The 21,277-nt window shown below is 46.4% G+C and overlaps 1 protein-coding gene across 1 annotated transcript in view; it reads left to right on the top strand.

Annotated features, from left to right (window-relative positions):
• Nucleotides 1-21,277, top strand: part of tenm1 (teneurin transmembrane protein 1) — a 225,681-nt gene that overhangs the window by 203,247 nt on the left and 1,157 nt on the right. The window contains exons 22-30 of the mRNA XM_037533313.1: nt 533-684; nt 5,330-5,693; nt 7,175-7,685; nt 9,652-9,824; nt 10,599-10,855; nt 11,624-11,914; nt 12,172-12,562; nt 12,711-13,931; nt 19,562-19,704. Coding sequence (XP_037389210.1) covers nt 533-684; nt 5,330-5,693; nt 7,175-7,685; nt 9,652-9,824; nt 10,599-10,855; nt 11,624-11,914; nt 12,172-12,562; nt 12,711-13,931; nt 19,562-19,704 — 3,503 coding nt within the window. The remainder of the gene's footprint in view (nt 1-532; nt 685-5,329; nt 5,694-7,174; nt 7,686-9,651; nt 9,825-10,598; nt 10,856-11,623; nt 11,915-12,171; nt 12,563-12,710; nt 13,932-19,561; nt 19,705-21,277) is intronic.

Raw genomic sequence — 21,277 nt, 5'->3', positions numbered from 1 at the left:
CTTTAGTTTTTGTCCTTTAAAAACATGATAAGGTGTTTCTGAAAGGTTTCCCATTCACAGCTGTGCTTATGGTGTGAGTGTGAGTGTGTGTGAGTGTGTGTGAGTATGGTGTGAGTGTGTGTGTATGTGAGTGTGTGTGAGTGTGTGTGTGGGCGCGTTTGTTTGACGCCCCCTCATATCAGCTTCACAATCTTTATTTACTGCTTTAATACAAGCACACACCAGTGAACCCTTAGGAGTCTGACTGTGTTGCTAATTGATTCCTTTTGCTGATTTGAGTCTGTTCTACAGTTTCTCGTTAGGCTGAATGAATAACCGACTCTAAATGTAGGTATTGTGATATAAACCGAGTCCGTTCTACAGTTTGTCGTTAGGCTGAATGAATAACCGACTCTAAATGTAGGTATTGTGATATAAACCGAGTCTGTTCTACAGTTTCTCGTTAGACTGAATGAATAACCGGCTCTAAATGTAGGTATTGTATTATCTATCTGCACGTAACTGTATGCTCTGCTGTGTTTGTGTTCTGTAGGTATCACTGTGGATAAATACGGCTCGGTTTACTTTGTGGACGGAACCACGATCCGCAAGATTGAGAAGGGCATCATCACCACAGTTATGGGATCGAACGGACTCACCTCCACCCAGCCGATCAGCTGCGACACACACATGGACATCAGCCAGGTGAGCGACATCATCGTATGAGACCCTGAGACAATGACCGGCCTTATCTGTCGTGTACAAACGTTTGTGCAGATGTAGGCAGTTTTTGGCAGATGATCTTATCCAAAGCGACCTACAATGTGTTCATTTTACACGGGTAGGCGAAGGTGGTGTTAGGAGTCTTGCCCAAGGACTCATTGGTATAGTGTAGGGTGCTCGCCTACCAATTGAATCCTACTTTACAGCAAGGAAGGCAGAGGTGCTACCCACTACACCAGGGGTGCCCAGTCCTGGTCCTGGAGATCTACCACCCTGCACAGCTTAGTTCCACCTCTAATCAAACACACTGGTCCCAGTTAATGAAGGCCTTAAGGAACATCTGAATTTGAGAGCCAGATGTGCTGATAGACGTAGATCTCCAGGACCAGGATTGAGCACCCATGCACTACACTGTAACACTGTACACTACATATTGGCCCGGACGATTGGGTGATGAAATCAGATGTCCAGAACCGTCCAAATTTTTCTTCGAGGTGAAGATCTGATGGGTCAAGATGAGCTTTTTCTGAAATTCATGTTAGAGAAGCAAATCTGATCTTAATTTAGGAAAGACAGCTGGCTAAGATCAAACTAAACTAAAGTGTGATAAACTGTAAGTAGTGAATACCATGAGAGTGCCCCCTGTTTTTTGAGTGTCACCGCTCCCCAGTTTCAGTCTCCATTTCCCAAACGCTTTAGCCGAGCACGCTAGTGTTACTCCTCCTAATAAACAGACACATGTTAAGCTCCGCCTCCTCATTACTCCCCACCATTACTGTAATATTTCATCATCAAAATTAACACAGGAAGGTGATCAGAGGGGCGGTGGAGTTCGAGTCGGCTGCGTCTGAGATGTTTAAAACGCAGAGTTAGAAGAGAAAAACATCTCCCAGTGAAAGCCGCGTTTTACAGTAGAAATAAATGGAGCTCATTATGCTGGTAGTGAACTACGCCGCCTGACTCAGCCGCCTCAGAACCAGAGAAACAGGCCTTAAACAGAAGTCAGGACCCTGTTCATCCTGAAGTTAGGACAGGATTTAGGAGGTTTAGACTAGTTAGGATGTTTGTGTGATGCTGTTTTCGTATCTGGAATTAATGATGAGATCATGAAGGGAGGAGCTGTTATTCTGTAATATCTACTGTCCTTAATTCAGTCAGCACTGAAGTCGTCATGGAGACGAAACAGATCAGATGACAGAGTTAGGTGTTTCTGTAATACAGGCCCTGGTCCAGATCTGCTGATTCTCATTGTGTTGAATGAAGTGCTGAAACACGGCAGCTTCAGATCAGGTGCTTTTACTGTGGAAAAGTCTGGAGGGGAAAATCCTGAACTATAAATGGAATATATGTGCAAACACACACACACACACACACACACACACACACACACACACACACACCTCATTTACAGATACTTGGAGCTGCTCCTACCTTCAAAACTTCATAATATGCTGATTCTTCATATTTCACTTCATAGCCTGCAGCATCTCCTCTCTCTCTCTCTCTCTCTCTCTCTCTCTCTCTGTCTCTCTCGCTCTGTCTCTCTCTCTGTCTCTCTCTCTCTCTCTCTCTCTCTCTCTGTCTCTCTCTGTCTCTCTCACTCTGTCTCTCTGTCTCTCTCTCTCTCTCTCTGTCTCTCTCGCTCTGTCTGTCTCTCTCTCTCTGTCTCTCTCTCTCTGTCTCTCTCTCTCTCTCTGTCTCTCTCTCTGTCTGTCTCTCTCTCTGTCTCTCTCGCTCTGTCTCTCTCTCTGTCTCTTTCTCTGTCTCTCTGTCTCTCTCTCTGTCTCTCTCTCTCTGTCTCTTTCTTTCTGTCTCTCTCTCTCTGTCTCTCTCTGTCTCTCTGTCTCTCTCTTTGTCTATCTCTCGCTCTCTGTCTCTTTCTCTCTGTCTGTCTCTGTCTCTTTCTCTCTGTCTGTCTCTCTTAAGAACAGATGAGTGTATTATTTTTCCTTTTCCTGGATTAAATGATCAAAACACAAACAGTAGCAGCACAGAGTGAAACAGCTGTGATTGGTTAGATATGAATTATTTACTGCAGCAGTCGGTAATACCAGCACTACAGACAGCCTCAACACATTTAACACAGGAGACACACACACACACTCATACACACACACTCACACACACAAAGACACACACACTCATACACACACAGACACACACACTCATACACACACACTCATACACACACAGACAGCCTCATCACATTTAACACAGGAGACACACACACACACTCATACACACACAGACACACACACTCATACACACACAGACACACACACTCATACACACACACTCATACACACACAGACACACTCATACACACACACTCATACACACAGAGACACACACACTCACACACACAGACACACACACTCATACACACACACACTCATACACACACAGACAGCCTCATCACATTTAACACAGGAGACACACACACACACTCATACACACACACTCATATACACACACACACACATACACACACACTCATACACACAGACACACACACAGACATACACACACTCATACACACACAGACAGCCTCAACACATTTAACACAGGAGACACACACGCACTCATATACATACACACACACACTCATACACACACACACATACACACACATACACACACACTCATATACACACACACACACACACACTCATACACACACAGACAGCCTCAACACATTTAACACAGGAGACACACACACACACTCATACACACACACACTCATACACACACAGACACACACACGCACAAACACATACACACACATACACTCATACACACAAATACACACACACATACATACACTGACACATACACAAACACACACACACTCACGCACACGTACACTCACACATGATACGAGAGTCAAGAGAGTCTGATACATGTGATATAAGAGTCTGATGTGTTTCATGGTCTGATGAGTCCTGAGTCTGAAATGTTTGGTATGAGTCCAGAGTCTGATATGCTTAATCCAACAGTGGAGAGTGTAATACATCTAATACGAGAGTCGAGAGAGTCTGATATGTTTGATATGGGAGTCGAGAGAGTCTGATATGTTTGATATGAGAGTCGAGAGAGTCTGATATGTTTGATATGGGAGTCAAGAGAGTGATATGTTTGATATGAGAGTCGAGAAAGTCTGATATGTTTGATAAGGGAGTCGAGAGAGTCTGATATGTTTGATATGAGAGTCGAGAGAGTCTGATATGTTTGATATGGGAGTCAAGAGAGTCTGATATGTTTGATATGAGAGTCGAGAAAGTCTGATATGTTTGATAAGGGAGTCGAGAAAGTCTGATATGTTTGATATGAGAGTCGAGAGAGTCTGATATGTTTGATATGGGAGTCGAGAGAGTCTGATATGTTTGATATGGGAGTCGAGAGAGTCTGATGTGTTTGATATGGGAGTCGAAAGAGTCTGATATGTTTGACATGGGAGTCGAGAGAGTCTGATATGTTTGACATGGGAGTCGAGAGAGTCTGATATGTTTGACATGAGAGTCGAGAGAGTCTGATATGTTTGATATGGGAGTCGAGAGAGTCTGATATGTTTGATATGGGAGTCGAGAGTCTGATATGTTTGATATGGGAGTCGAGAGAGTCTGATATGTTTGATATGGGAGTCGAGAGAGTCTGATATGTTTGATATGGGAGTCGAGAGAGTCTGATATGTTTGATATGGGAGTCGAGAGTCTGATATGTTTGATATGGGAGTCGAGAGTCTGATATGTTTGGTATGGGAGTCGAGAGAGTCTGATATGTTTGATATGGGAGTTGAGAGTCTGATATGTTTGGTATGGGAGTCGAGAGAGTCTGATATGTTTGATATGGGAGTCGAGAGAGTCTGATATGTTTGATATGGGAGTCGAGCGAGTCTGATATGTTTGATATGGGAGTCGAGAGAGTCTGATAGGTTTGATATGGGAGTCGAGAGAGTCTGATAGGTTTGATATGGGAGTCGAGAGTCTGATATGTTTGATATGGGAGTCGAGAGAGTCTGATATGTTTGATATGGGAGTCGAGAGAGTCTGATAGGTTTGATATGGGAGTCGAGAGTCTGATATGTTTGATATGAGAGTCGAGAGAGTCTGATATGTTTGATATGGGACTCTGGAATTCAGTTTTACAGTTTGGACATGAAGAGAAAATGACCAGCACACCTAATAGTGCCCTAAAATGCCAATAGGGATCCATTTTGTTCAAAGTCAGCCTCTGAAGAGGAGATGCAATGGAGTCATTTATTTTCTCTCTCCCTCCCTCCCTCCCTCTCTCTCTCTCTCTCTCTCTCTCTCTCTCTGTCTCCCTCTCTCTGTCTCCCTCTCTCTCTCTCTCTCTCTCTCTCTCTCTGTCTCCCTCTCTCTCTCTCTCGCTCTCTCTCTCTCTCTCTCTCTCTTGTTTAGGTTGAGAGTGACATTTCAGGTGTCATATTTTGGCAGAATGAAATTGCCTCTTGAAAGGGAAAATGTGCATTAATTCGTTTTTCATGCACACTCTCTGAGTAGTTGGCACTCTTTGAAGATGTTCATGCTGAAGAAGCCTTTTCACTGAATTTGAAGCAATAAAATGTTTTGAGAAATGACACCAGCAGAGTGTATATGTGTCCCTTCAGGTACGTCTCGAATGGCCCACTGACCTGGCTGTAAGTCCACTGGATAACTCCCTGTATGTGCTGGACAATAACCTGGTGCTGCAGGTCAGCGAGGCTGGCCTGGTCCGTGTTGTTGCTGGGAGACCAATTCACTGCCCACTTCCTGTCACTGAGCCGCCAGCCGGCTCGGCGTCCACACAGTCAGCGCTGGAGGGAGCCAAGGCCATCTCCGTCAGCCACCAGGGGACGCTGTACATTGCTCAGACTGACGACAGAAAGCTCAGTCGCATCCTGGAGGTCAACACCAATGGGGAAATGTCGGTCATCGCTGGGGCGGTCAGCGAGTGTGACTGTAAAATTGATCCAGACTGTGACTGTTTCTCTGGTGAGTTTTACACTTTAGTTCTAATGTAGTGAGTGGCCTGTAGGGCGTGGCTAGTTTAACACTGTGTAGTATTTAGCTGAACGTCTGGAAGGTATTTATAGTACGTTTACAGCTGGTTTAAAGGGTTTTAGTGAGTAGGGCAGCTTTAGTGTGTTTTACACAAATGATTTTTAAGCCTTTAGGGAAAGTGAGTTTTATGTTGGACAAATTTAATGAGTTTTACACATTTAGATCACATCAGGTAAGTCTTACGGCTGTAGGGCGAACATAATGAGTTTTATTACTGTATATATTATTATTATACACCTGTTGTGCAAATATAGTGAACTATACAGCTGTATGGTGAATGTAATGAGTTTTACTACAGTAGTGCAAATATAGTGAATTATACATCTGTAGTGTAAATATAGTGAATTATACATCTGTAGTGTAAATATAGTGAATTATACATCTGTAGTGTAAATATAGTGAATTATACAGTTGTAGCGTAAATATAGTGAATTATACACCTGTAGTGTAAATATAGTGAATTATACAGCTGTATGGTGAATGTAATGAGTTTTACTACAGTAGTGTAAATATAGTGAATTTACACCTGTAGGACGAACATAATGAGTTTTACTACTGTGGTGTAAATATAGTGAATTTTGCACCTGTAGTGTAAATATAGTGAATTATACACCTGTAGGACGAACATAATGAGTTTTACTACAGTAGTGTAAATATAGTGAATTTTACACCTGTAGTGTAAATATAGTGAATTTTACACCTGTAGGGCGAACGTAATGAGTTTTACTACTGTGGTGTAAATATAGTGAATTTTACACCTGTAGTGCAAATATAGTGAATTTTACGCCTGTAGTGTAAATATAGTGAATTTTACACCAGTAGTGCAAATATAGTGAATTATACACCAGTAGTGCAAATATGGTGAATTATACACCTGTATGGTGAAAGTAATGAGTTTTACTACTGTAGTGTAAATATAATGAATTTTGACACCTGTAGTGTAAATATAGTGAATTATACACCTGTAGGGCAAATGTGGTGAGTTTCTCTTTGTTTCTTTTTCTTTTTCGTTCTCTCTCTCTCTGTCTCTCTCCGTCTCTCTCTCTCTCTCTCTCTCTCTCTCTCCGTCTCTCTCTCTCTCTCTCTCTCTCTCTCTCTCTCTCTCTCCGTCTCTCTCCGTCTCTCTCTCTCTCTCTCTCTCTCTCTCTCTCTCTCTCTGTCTGTCTGTCTCTCTCTCTCCCTGTCTCTCTCTCCTTCTCTCTCTCCCTGTCTCTCTCTCTCTCCCTGTCTCTCTCTCCTTCTCTCTCTCTGTCTCTCTCCCTGTCTCTCTCTCTCTCTCCCTGTCTCTCTCTCCTTCTCTCTCTCTGTCTCTCTCTCTCCCTGTCTCTCTCTCTCTCTCTGTCTCTCTCTCTCCCTGTCTCTCTCTGTCTCTCCCTGTGTCTCTCTCTCTCTCTCTCTCTCTCTCTCTGTAGGTGATGGAGGTTACGCTCGGGACGCTAAGCTGAAATCCCCCTCCGCTCTGGCCATGTCTCCGAACGGGACGCTCTACATCGCTGATTTGGGTAACGTCCGTGTGCGCTCCCTGGTTGCCAGACGACCGCAGCTGACCTCTGACCTCCTGTATGAGGTCATGTCTGTGGCGCAGCAGGAAGTCTACTTGTTCGCCCCGAATGGCACTCACCTGTTCACGCGCTGCCTCGTCACCGGGGACTACCTGTACAACTTCAGCTACGTGGGGGCGGGGCTGGTCGCCGCGGTGACGGCCAGCGAGGGGGGCGTGGTCCAGGTGAGGCGGGACTCTAACGGATCGCCGCTGTGGCTGGTCACGCCTGGCGGGCAGGTGTACTGGCTGACCCTGAGCACCGCGGGGACGCTGAGGAGAGTCTCCGCCCTCGCGCACGACCTCGCCCAGATCAGTTACTACGGCAACACCGGCCTGCTGGCGACCATGAGCAACGAAAACGCCTGGACCACCGTCTACGAGTGAGACCCCCTGTTGATTTTAATGTCCACGCCTCCGTTTTTATTGCCCAGCACTGATTTCTTTGATTCTTTATGTTGTTTTATTGTTTGTCTGTTTTCTGACTGGATCACTTTACATTAAGACTTATTTGTATTGTTTTGTTGTTTTTTTGTTTTTATTTCGTTTATATATTTTGTTTATCTCTCTTTAACATTATTTTCAACATCACTACTAAGAATTACATTTTTATTTGCTTTTATTGTTTGTTTTTGTAATGTTCCACAATATTTCCGCTGTCAGTCTTTAAAATGTTTTTATTGTTTTATTTTTACTGTTTTTCCACTGTTAGCAGTAAAAATCATGAGTCTGTCTCTGTCTCTCTCTCTCTCTCTCCCTGTCTCTCTCTCTCTCCCTCCCTCCCACTCTCTCTCTCTGTCTCTCTCTCTCTCTCTCTCTCTCTCTCTCTCCCTCTCTCTCTCTCTGTCTCTCTCACTCTCTCTCTCTCTCTCTCTCTCTCTCTCTCTCTCTCTCTCTCTCTCTCCCTCTCTCTCTCTCTCTCTCTCTCTCTCTCTGTCTCTCTCTCCCTTACTTTCTCTCCCACTCTCTCCTCTCTCTCTCTCTCTCTCCCTTACTTTCTCTCCCACTCTCTCTCTCTCCCTCCCTCCCTCTCTCTCTCTCTCCCTTACTTTCTCTCCCACTCTCTCCCTCTCTCTCTCTCTCTCTGTCTCTCTCTCCCTTACTTTCTCTCCCACTCTCTCCTCTCTCTCTCTCTCTCCCTTACTTTCTCTCCCACTCTCTCTCTCTCCCTCCCTCCCTCTCTCTCTCTCCCTTACTTTCTCTCCCACTCTCTCCCTCTCTCTCTCTCTCTCTCTCTCTCTCTCTCTCTCTCTCTCTCTCTCTCCCTTACTTTCTCTCCCACTCTCTCCTCTCTCTCTCTCTCTCCCATACTTTCTCTCCCACTCTCTCTCTCTCCCTCCCTCCCTCTCTCTCCCTCCCTCTCTCTCTCTCTCTCTCTCTCTCTCTCCCTTTCTCTCTCTCTCTCTCTCTCTCTCTCTCCCTCCCTCTCTCTCTCTCCCTCTCTCTCCCTCCCTCTCTCTCCCTCTCTCTCCCTCTCTCTCTCTCTCTCTCTACAGTGTTGCCCAGGCACATAAACATTTCTAATTGAATAAGTTTTCAGAACTAACAGCAGCTTTTAATTAAAGTTAAAACATTAATAATGTTAATGATCAGAGTGAAATGAAAATAACAGTCATGATAAATGGAGAAGAAATAAATGGCCAAATTTAATAAATTAAGACCACATTTATTAAATAATATAAAACGCTAACGTCTACGCAGTGAGATGAGGGGCAGGGGTCGGTGGGGTCGGGGTGTGGAGTGTGTTACTCGCTGAGACACTCTGCTGCACGCACTCCTGCGGTGCATTATGGGGAGCGCTTGTTATGGAGCGACTGTTGCCTTCAGACAGACGTACAGTAAATGACCCGCAAGGCCACAGTGCCCTCTAGTGGTGGAGTGCAGAACATGCCTGATAAAGTCAGAAAGTTCTGCTTCTCCATGGAGAGAGCACCCCACAGGACCCCCACAGAGCAGGTACTGTTTGGGTGGTGGATCATTTTCAGCACTGCAGTAACAGGTGGTGGTGGTGTGTTAGTCTGTGTTGTGCTGGTCTGAGTGGATCAGACACAGCAGTGCTGCTGGAGTTTTTAAACACTGCGTCCACTCACTGTCCACTCTATTAGACCCTCCTACCTTGTCGGTCCACCTTGTAGATGTAAAGTCAGAGACGACAGCTCATCTGCTGCTGCACAGTTTGTGTTGGTCATCCTCTAGTCCTTCATCAGTGGACACAGGACGCTGCCCACAGGACGCTGCCCACAGGACGCTGCCCACAGGACGCTGCCCACATGCTGGGTGCTTTTGGTTCTCAGTCCAGCAGCGACACTGAGGTGTTTAAAACTCCATATTTGTGTTCCTTCCATCCAGGTATAACTCTGACGGTCACCTGATCAATGTGACCTTGCCGACAGGAGAGGTCAGCAGTTTCCATGGCGACATGGGCAAGTCTGTCCGGGTGGAGGCGTCGACTTCAAACCGTGAAAACTTCATTACCATCACCAACCACTCAGAGGAGAACACTGTATACACACTCAGACAAGGTGTGTGCGTGAGTGTGTGTGTGTGTGTGTTACATGTTTGTAAATGAAGCTTTATCATGATGAAGTGAGTGCTGCAGGTACTGATTCTGATTATTATTTGATATCATGTTTATCTGAAATACATTGTGTGTCTCACTGCAGATGTACCTGGTAAAAGTGAAGTGCAATGCAGATCAGAGGCAGTACTGTTTAGTTACATTTATAACTTTTATTATTATTATTATTATTATTATTATTGTTATTAGTAGTAGTAGTAGTAGTAGTATATTTTTATCATTAAAACTAAATACAACCAAAAAGTATAAGAAATATAAATAAATGCATTTTAAAAATATATTTGATGAATACATTTGGAATATGAATTTTTTTCATAACTCAGTCTTATTGATTTACATGCTTTTGATAAATAGGGTGTTGCTAGATGGTAGCCGTCGTACCCCAGGCGATTGCTAGGGTAAAGCTGTGGCACCGCAGGTGGTCACTATGGTATTTCTGTGGTACCCCAGGTGGTCACTAGGGTATTGTTGTGGTACCCCAGGTGGTCGCTAGGGTATTGCTGTAGTACCACAGCACGTTGCTACGGTAGCTTTGTGCAATCAGTAATTAGTACAATGGAAAATATTGAAAAAAAGGAAACCAATTGTAACTTAACCTCTCTCTCCCTCTTTCTCTCTCTTTCCCTCTCTCTCTCCCTCTCTCTCTCCCTCTCTCTCTCCCTCTTTCTCTCTCTCTTTCCCTCTCTCTCTCCCTCTCTCTCTCCCTCTCTCTCTCTAGCTCACTCTGTCAGTGTGTATCGTGTCAGCAGTGATGGGTCTCTCTGGGTGACGTATGCCAGTGGGATGGATGTTACTTTGAGCACTGAGCCTCATCTGTTGCCGGGGACATTGCCAGGGGTCTCACCCGGCGCAGTCCATCCCACCATGGGCAGATGCAACATAACGTTGCCAGGGGAACAGAGCCACAGCATCATCGAGTGGAAACAGAGGCGAGAACAAGCCAGAAACTACAGCACATACGAGCGCAGACTGAGGGTAAGACACACTGTGCACTGCAGAATGATGACTGACACGATCACAACCGTCTCTTTAAATGCTTCTCGCTCCAGTACACGAAAGAAACCTTCTCAGAGCAAACCAGCAGTGACCTCAGCGTGCCCTTAATGTTAGTATGAGTGTTAGCTTTAGCATTGGCTTATCTGAACTCTAATTCCCAGTGGTCGTCCTCGCTTATTACACCTGTACATAATCTCGAGTACTTGCGTGTGTGACACTGTATGACATACTATTATCTATTAAACTGCACAGCAGTGCAGATAAATTTCAAGCTTTAACATGTTACTGATACAGCTTAGCATGGTTTATAGCTATGCCATGTTCTTTAGTCTTGGCTGATTGACGAAGGACACTAGGTGTGTCCCAATTCATGTGTGGTGTGGTGTGGTGTGGCCTGCATTCTTCGGAGGCAGCAGTCTATGAAGACTGCTTAGACCTATGAAGGCTGAACCGAATTGAAGTGACATCATCTTGGTTGTCACCATGCCAACACTAGAGATGACCGTAAGTGCTCTACGGCACATTTCTCAGCCGCATATGAAGGAGGCTTCAAAATGAGACTGCCTAGTCACACCGCTGCGCTGTACATGGTCTTCAAATGCAGCCTCTGAAGGATGTGGCCTCTGAACCGGTAAATGTGATTGTAAATGTGTTGATTTTTTTACTGTCAGATTCCACAGCAACACAAGCTCTGCAGTAACTGTAGCGTCTTAATATCTGCATTTAATCTCTCTTTCTGTCTCTCAGGCCCACAACAGGAATGTTCTCTCCATAGACTATAACCAGGCATCCCGTGTGGGGAAGATTTATGACGACCACCGCAAGTTTACCCTGCGCCTGCAATATGATGACCGTGGCCGACCGGTGCTTTGGGCACCGAGTAAGTTTAGTGATGTTCGGGTCTCTTACACCAGCGATGGCCTGCTGGCCTCCATCCAAAGAGGAAACTGGAGTGAACGCAGAGATTACGACAACGGCAGGCTAATCACCCGAACATGGGCTAATGGCAAAACTTGGACCTACAGCTTTCAGGAGAAGGTATGGAGAGTGTGGACATAAAATGTGTGTCCAAATTCAATGAGGCCCCCAGACAGGTTGTTGTGAAGCTGTAGTATTTTTGTGCAGTGTATGAAAGTGGAAGTGTGTATTGTCCAGCCAAAGCACTACTTACTTTTTTTTCTCCTAAAAAATGGACAGTTTGTCAGTAACGTAGATACAGTTTAATTGGGGATGTATAGTCTGCATTTAATGAATTTTAAACTCTGACAATCTTTCTCTTTATCTCTTTTATTCAGTCAATCCAGCTGTTGCTGCACAGTCAGAGGCGCTACACATTTGAGTATGACCAGACAGATTACCTCATGTCCATCACGTTGCCTAGCATGGTCAAACATGGCCTGCAGACCGCGCTGTCCATCGGTTACTACCGTAACACCTACACGCCACCCGATTCCCCAGGCCACGCACTTGTGCAGGATTACTCCCCCGATGGACGTCTGCTGCAAACGCTGTACTTGGGCTCTGGAAGACGGGTGATCTACAAGTACAGCAGGACGTCCAGGCTCAGTGAGATCCTCTTCGATTCCACACTGGTCAGCTTCACTTACGACGAGTCGTCTGGGGCTGTCAAGACCGTTCACCTCATGCAAGAGGGGTTTGTGTGTACAATACGCTATAGGCAGACCGGTGAGCACAAGTTCTCTTCAGATAGATCCAAAAAAAATAATATTAGAGATGGACAGCAGCCAAGGTCTGCAGCCAAGGCAGAGCTGAGATCTGTTACAGAATCCTCAAGACCACAAACGTTTAAACTTTTTTATTATTTCTTTGGCAGGTCCTTTGGTGGGCAGGCAGATCTACCGTTTCAGCGAGGAGGGTTTAGTCAATGCCCGCTTTGACTACAGCTACAACAACTTTCGGGTCACCAGCATGCAAGCAATGATCAACGAGACGCCGCTCCCCATCGACCTTTACCGTTATGTGGACGTGTCGGGCCGGATTGAACAGTTTGGCAAGTTCAGCGTCATCAGCTATGACCTCAATCAGGTCATCACCACACATGCCATGAAGCACAGCAAAATCTTCAACCCTAACGGCCAGGTGGTGGAGGTGCAGTACGAGATCCTCAAGTCCATCGCCTTCTGGATGACACTGCAGTATGATAGCCTGGGCCGTGTCGCAAACTGCGACATCCGTATCGGTGTTGACGGGAACATCACGCGCCGCTCGTATGAGTACGACGCGGATGGTCAGCTCCAGTCGGTTGCCGTTGATGATCGGCCACAGTGGCGCTACAGCTATGACCTCAATGGCAACATCAATCTGCTAAGTCATGGCAACAGTGCAAGGCTCACACCACTACGCTACGACTTGCGAGACCGAATTACACGGCTCGGTGAGATCCAGTACCGGACGGATGATGACGGATTCCTGCGAGTTCGTGGCAACGTAGTCTTCGATTACACTTCCAATGGACTTCTGGCTGGAGCTTTGGACCGAGACACTGGGAAGCGGCTCTGGTATCGCTATGACGGCCTGGGAAGACGTGTTTCTAGTCGAGCTAGTGATGGCACACTTCTGCAGTTTTTCTATGCTGATTTGACTGAACCCACCAGAGTCACCCACTTGTACAACCACACAGCTTCTGAAATCACCTCCCTCTACTATGACCTGCAGGGTCACCTGATTGCCATGGAGATGAGCAGCGGTCAGGAGTTTTATATAGCCTGTGATGCGGCAGGAACCCCACTTGCCATCTTCAGCAGCCGTGGCCAGGTGGTCAAGGAGCTTCGCTACACACCCTATGGAGATGTCTATAGAGATTCGAATCCATCCTTCCAGCTTCCATTCGGCTTCCAGGGTGGACTCTATGACTCGCTGACTAGGCTGGTGCACCTAGGTCGGCGAGACTATGATGTGGTTGCTGGGAGGTGGACCACACCCAATCATGACCTGTGGGCAGAGGCAAGCATGGACCCCAAGCCCTTCAACCTATATGCCTTTAAGAACAACTACCCTCTCGGGGGCCTGCAAGACGTCACCAAGTTTACCAGAGGTGAGAAATGAGGGAGCTCATCTCTGCGCATTTCCCCTGAGTGAGCCTGATGCTTTTAGGATGTCAGGAGAAGCAAAACGAATAGCCTAGCTATGTAGATCCCCATAACAGCAGACCAGACTAAAAGGCATTATGCATTGAATGCAACACAAAAAAATGACACAAAGATGTGAAATATTAGGACGCTATTTTTCTGCGTCAAAACTATGCCCAGAGAACTTGAAGATAGGACAATTCGCATTCTGTAATGTCTTAAACACTAGAGGGCGCTCCCGGGTGAGTCCAAAATTAGTGAGGTTAAGATGGAGCCTTTAAAAAAATCGTATTTTTGAAAAGCTTTTTAAGTGTAAAAGAATAAATTCATTTATTCTTTAAAACAATTTAACACCGCTGTTAAATTTATTAGGAGCTTATAGGAGTTTAAAATGGTGGACGCCCTCTAGCATTTTACAGTCTTTGGATATGAAGGGTAAATAGGAAGAGGCCAGGCTCCTCATGAAACCCACTCTGCTGTGCCACAGTTTTTTAGGATTTTCATTGTGTTTTTTGTACCATGAAAAAATGGGCACCTTTGCTCCTCGTAAAACAGTAAAAATGAAAGGAGAACCGAGAGTTTCTCCACTTCATCTCAGGAGCTAGAACTTTGTGTTCTTTCACTCACAGCTGAGTTTGAACCAGTTTTAGAGATGCAGCTCCACACCAAACAAAGCACAAATCAAACAGACTGAATGTCTTTAACAGCAAATAAGATCTGATTCTTTTCTCACAGAAGAACAGACAAATGGTGACACTTAACTACTCTCTTGGAAAAGTGAAAGCGTGAAAAGAAACGATGAGTTCTTCCACATTTAACTTGATGTTTGTAGTCCAGTTTGAGCTGCTTTTGAAGAAACTAATCCTTTTTGTGTTTGTGAAAAAGTTTGCTGCAACACAATCACTCCATCATCTTGGTTGTCACCATGCCAACACTAGAAATTATCATAATTAGTCAGTGATTTTTTTTCTTCTCTGGCAAAAGTTTGCAAAAATCACATTAAATTAAATATGCATTTTCACCATCCAGAAAAATCACATTTAGTGTTGAAGCTGTCGTCAGTTATGCATATGCTCAGGTTGACTTACTGTCTTCTGAATAAATCACACACACAAATTGCATTCACTATTGGCTAGCTAGCTAGGTAAGCAAACTGGAGATCAGCATATATGCAATATTGTTTAACCTTACATGTGTTTGTTGTCATAGATTAAGTGATCACCTTTTGTTTTATATTCTTATGAACAATATTTTGATTTGATTTGATTTTTTGTGTCGATTGAAAGCTAAATCTTTTCATTATCTTTGGTGCATATTGATGGCTGTGTCTTGGAACTTGTTTCCATGGCATGTGGGAATTTACTTAGAAGCTGAAGGGGGACACTTCATTAAAAATAAATGGTATAAAATTTATGAGGTTGGTCAAATGTCTGATTCTTGTTAAAGCAGACAGTTGCTGGCTACACTGAGCATTTTACATTCAATTAATCATCCGATCGTGATCAGATTTCTGCAGTTATCTGATTATTAAGTGGTTGTGTAAACAGCACCCTCTGATTTCCTTAATAAGTTCTAGTCCATTCTGTTTAAGAAATCTGATAAAGAGACTAGTCATTGTTATGGCATCCCAGGTGGTTGCTAAGATAATGCTAGGCCATTGCTAATGTAACCCAGGTAGTTGCTAATGTGCATATATACATGCTTTAGTATGTAGGTGAGCCTGTATATAATGTCTACGAGAGTCAGTGTGAGAGATGCATCATTTATGGCTGTTAGATTTGAAGTTGTGGGGAAAAAATCCATCCATCATCGTTGACCGCTAGTCCAGACAGGGTCGCGGTAGCAGTTGGGAGAGCAGAGAATCCCAGATGACCCTGTCCCCCGCAACTTCCTCCAGCTCATTCCCGGGGACCCCAAGCCGCTCCCAGGCCAACTTGGAGACATAATGCCTCCAGCGGGTCCTAGGGCGAGCCCGGGGTCTTGTCCCGGTAGACCGTGCCTGGAACACCCCCACCGGGAGGCGTCCAGGGGGCATCCGGATCAGATGACCGAACCACCTCAGCTGGCTCCTCTCAATGCGGAGAAGTAGCGATTCTACTCTGAGCTCCTCTCGGATGACCAAGCTGCTCACTCTATCGCATATCGTGTAGCCCGCCACCCGACGAAGAAAGCTCATTTCCACCACTTATATTCGCGATCTCGTTCTTTCAGTCATTAACCACAGCTCATGACCATAGGTGAGGGTTGGGATGTAGATCGACCGGTAAACTGAGAGCTTTGCCTTTTGGGTCAACTCCCTCTTCACCACTACAGTCCAGTACAGTGACCGCATTACTGCTGCCGCCTGTCCCAGCCTACGGTCGATCTCACGATCCCTCTTCCCGTCACTCATGAACAAGACCCCAAGATACTTAAACTCCTCCACCTGGGGCAGGTCCTTTCCCCTTACCTGGAGTGGGCATGCCATCCTTTTCCGGGCCAAGACCATGGACTCAGACTTGGAGGTGCTGATCCGCATACCAACCGCTTCACACTCAGCTGCAAACCACTCCAGCGAGTGCTGGAGGCATCCATGTGATTCCGCCAAAAGAATAACATCATCTGTAAATAGCAGAGACACCACCCTCCGGCCTCCACACATAATGCCCTCCTGACCCCTACGCCCTGACACTCTGTCCATGAATATCATGAACAAGAGTGGAGATAGAGCACAACACTTGCGGAGTCCAACGCTAACACTGAAAGAGTCTGACTTAATCCCGAGTATACGGACACAACTCTCACTCCGGGAGTACAGAGATTGGATAGCCCGGAGTAGTAGCCCCGGCACCCCATACTCCCGGAGGACCTCCCACAAGGTATCTCGAGGAACATGGTCGTAAGGCTTCTCCAAGTCCACAAAACACATGTAGACTGGGTTGGCAAACTCCCATGCCCCCTCAACAATCTGTGAGAGGGTGAAAAGTTGATCCATTGTTCCACGGCCAGGACAGAATCCACATTGTTCCTCCTCAATCTGAGGTTCAACTATCGTCTGAGTCTCCTTTCCAGCACCTTTGCATAGACTTTCCCAGGGCGGCTGAGTTGTGTGATACCCCGATAATTGGCACACACCCTCCGGTCCCCCTTTTTAAAAATAGGGACTACCACCCCAGTCTGCCAGTCCAAGGGTACTGTTCCCGAGGTCCATGCAATATTGCAGAGGCTAGCCATGACAGCCCCACAATATCCAGAGCCTTAAGCATTTCTGGACGAATCTCATCCACCCCCTTTGCCTTGCCACTGAGGAGCTCACGTGAGAAAAGTGAGAAAAGCTCTCCCGGAGGTGGGAGTTAGAATCATTCCGAACAGGGGCCTCTGAAAGTCGTTCCCAGCACACCCTCACTATTCGCTTGGGCCTACCGGATCTGACCATCAGTTTTCCCTACCATCTGATCCAACTCACCACCATATGGTGATCAGTTGACAGCTGAGCACCTCTCTTCACCCTAGTGTCTCGAACATACGGTCCCAAGTCAGATGAAACGACAACAAAGTCGATCATTGACCTTTGACCCAAGGAGCTCTAGTACCATGTACACATGAAAATCCTTGTGTCTGAACTTGGTGTTTGTTATGGACAATCCATGCCTGGCACAGAAGTCCAATAACAATTCACCATTCGGGTTTAGATCAGGCAGGCCGTTCTTCCCAATCACGCCTCTCCAGGTCTCCCAGTCATTGCCAACGTGAGCATTGAAGTCTCCTAGTAGGACTATGGAGTCTGTAGGCGGGACCCTTTCCAGAACCCCGCCCACTCACTCCAAGAAGGCCGAATACTCTGACCTGTTGTTTGGTGCATAAGCACAGACAACAGTCAGAGTTTTCCTCTCTGCGATTTTAATTCGCATTGAGGCGACCCTCTCGTCCACCGGGACAAACTCCAACTGCCTGGTCACCAGCCGGGGACTTGTTACGTGGGCTGCCCGGCCACCAGGCGCTCGCCGTGGAACACTACCCCAAGGCCTGGCTCCAGGGGTAGGTCCCAGTAACCCTTTCCTGGGCAGGGTACACAATTATTTGTGCACGATATGCATGGAGATAAACTTTGGATCGTGTTAGTCTGGGTCTTCACTCCAGACCTGTTCACCCTGGGAGACCCTACCAGGAGCATATTGCTCCCGACGACTTAGCTCTGAAGATCCCTAGACTGCACAAGCCCTTCCGCCACGACAAGGCCCCGATCCAGGAAGGGGTGGGGAAAAAATGTGCTTGAATAATCATTGTACAAAACCTGTACATGTAATTGGTTACAAGAGCACCAACGTTCTATTCCCATGCAAAGTTTCATGGTTCTAGCCACAACTTGTAAAAATAGTATGAAAAAGTGTAGAATAATAAAACAAAGAACAAGCCAACTTATTTATACTTTCAGCAGGTTTCGTTCTTGGATGGAAATTTCTGTTCTGGCTGAAGTGTCTTCTTACTTATCCCAGGCACAGTGGTCATCACTGACCATTTCGTCATGGCATATCCCAATGGTCTCCAACCCGGGTCCTGGAGAGCTACCATACTGTAGTGTTTAGCTCCAACCGGTGCCCAGAAAGCTGCCCGACACATACATAACTCTAATACAGCCAATCTGGAGCTGGGAAGTGGTTGATTAGCTGGATCCGACTGTGCATAGAACTAGGAAGTTTGCTGTCCAGGACCAGTATTGGAGACCACTGGCTTATCCAGTATTGAGACGTTAAACACTGATCCTGTATTTGAACTTGATTTGTATAAACAAGCAACAAAAGAACCAGCAAAAGTGGAAGAACAAAATGCACATTTTAAAGGTGGGGAGGGCACGTTCAGTGGTTCCTATGCCTGCACTTGTTTCGCACATGTGAGGCGAATGCATCTGTTGTGGCTTCCTTCCATCTTGTATGGGAATAGGGACCTGGCGGGAAATGGGCCAAAAGCTGAAATTGCTTATCAAAAAGAGTAAAATGAAACATGCTGCTTACATTTAGGACATTTCTGCTTGTTCAGGGGCGAGTTTTGGTTCTTGGGAAGATAAAAGAAGTGAAATGAGGGAAATAGCCCTTCAAGAAACTGGACACATTGATTATAAACAAACTATTTCAGTTCTGCATAGAAACTCACTTCACACAAAGGGTCTTACTCACATGGTTTGTGGGTAATGATTTTCTCAGCTGGCCATGATTTAGCCCTGCTGATTTCCCTCCTTGCACTTTTGCTTTCCAGCCTGATGTAAATTTCTATATTTATAACACTTAATGAGCTACAAATCTGCAGGCCCAGTTTGTTGATTCGCCATTTTCACTGCAGTTTAGTCAGAGAACAGGTTTAATGTGTCAGAGAAATGAGCCAATAATATTTACAAATCTATACTTACAAGCACATATGTTATATAAAACTTTGTTTGTATGTATGTCTGCATGTGTGGTGTTTTTATAAATGATCTAATGTTTATATTCATATATATTTTTCAAATGATGAACCTGTAGACCTACAGTTCAGATTTCTATGTACTGGATATAAACATGTTGAATAACGCAGAACCTTTTATAAACACTGCACTCAGTTGATGCTGTCTATATCTGTGCAGATATTAGCAGTTGGCTGCAGCTGTTTGGGTTCCAGCTTCATAACGTGGTTCCGGGGTTCCCCAAGCTGCCAGTGGAGAACACAGAGCAAACTTATGAGATGATGAATGTTCAGAGCCGCACACATAGCTGGGACCCCAGCAAGGTGAGCCAGCATTCACACAAACAGCTCGGAGACTCAACACTCGCACGGCAGAGACTCAACACTCGCACCTCAGACACTCGACACTCGCACCTCAGACACTCGACACTCACACCTCAGAGACTCAACACTCGCACCTCAGAGACTCGACACTCGCACCTCAGACACTCGACACTCGCACCTCAGAGACTCGACACTCGCACCTCAGAGACTCGACACTCGCACCTCAGAGACTCAACACTCGCACCTCAGAGACTCGACACTCGCAGGCCAGAGACTCGACACTCGCACCTCAGACACTCGCACCTCAGACACTCGACACTCGCACCTCAGACACTCGCACCTCAGAGACTCGACACTCGCACCACAAAGACTCGACACTCGCACGCCAGAGACTCAACACTCGCACCTCAGAGACTCAACACTCGCACCTCAGAGACTCGACACTCGCACCTCAGAGACATGACACTTGCACCTCAAAGACTCGACACTCGCACGCCAGAGACTCAACACTCGCACCTCAGAGACTCAACACTCGCACCTCAGAGACTCGACACTCGCACCTCAGAGACACGACACTCGCACGCCAGAGACTTGACACTCGCGCCCCAGAGACTCGACACTCGCACCCCAGAGACTCGACACTCGCACCTCAGAGACTCGACACTCGTGCCCCAGAGACTCAACACTCGCACGCCAGAGACTCAACACTCGCACGCCAGAGACTCAACACTCGCACGCCAGAGACTTGACACTCGCGCCCCAGAGACTCGACACTCGCACCCCAGAGACTCGACACTCGCACCTCAGAGACTCGACACTCGTGCCCCAGAGACTCAACACTCGCACGCCAGAGACTCAACACTCGCACGCCAGAGACTCAACACTCGCACGTCAGAGACTCGACACTCGCATGTCAGCGACTCGACACTCGCACGTCAGAGACTCGACACTCGCTCGCCAGAGACTCGACACTCACACCTCAGAGACTTGACACTCGCACGCCAGAGACTCAACACTCACACCCCAGAGATTTGATACTTGCGCCCCAGAGACTCGACACTCTGACGTGAGACTCGACAGTCGCACCTCAGAGATTTGACACTTGCACATCTGAGACTCGACACTCGCACCTCAGAGACTCGACACTCGCACCTCAGAGACTCGACACTCTGACGTGAGACTCGACACTTGCACATCAGAGACTCGACACTCTGACCTGAGACTCGACACTCGCACCTCCGATACTCGGCAATTGCACCCTAGAGACTTGACGCTCGTACTTCAGAAACTCGACACTCGCACACCAGAGACTCAACACTTGCACCTCAGAGACTCAAAATCGCACCCCAGACACTCGACACTCGTACCTCAGACACTCGACACTCTCACCTCAGAGACTCAACACTCGCACCCCAGACACTCGACACTTGTACCTCAGACACTCGACACTCGCACCCCAGTGACTCGACACTTGCACCCCAGAGACTCGACACTCGCACCCCAGAGACTCGACACTCGCACCTCAGAGACTCGACACTCGCACCTCAGAGACTCGACACTGACACCTCAAAGA

Source organism: Pygocentrus nattereri, chromosome 23 (genome assembly GCF_015220715.1).
Source record: "Pygocentrus nattereri isolate fPygNat1 chromosome 23, fPygNat1.pri, whole genome shotgun sequence".
Lineage (NCBI taxonomy): Eukaryota > Metazoa > Chordata > Actinopteri > Characiformes > Serrasalmidae > Pygocentrus > Pygocentrus nattereri.
The sequence above is the reverse complement of the archived record's forward strand: the minus strand, read 5'-3'. Positions and strand labels throughout refer to the sequence as shown.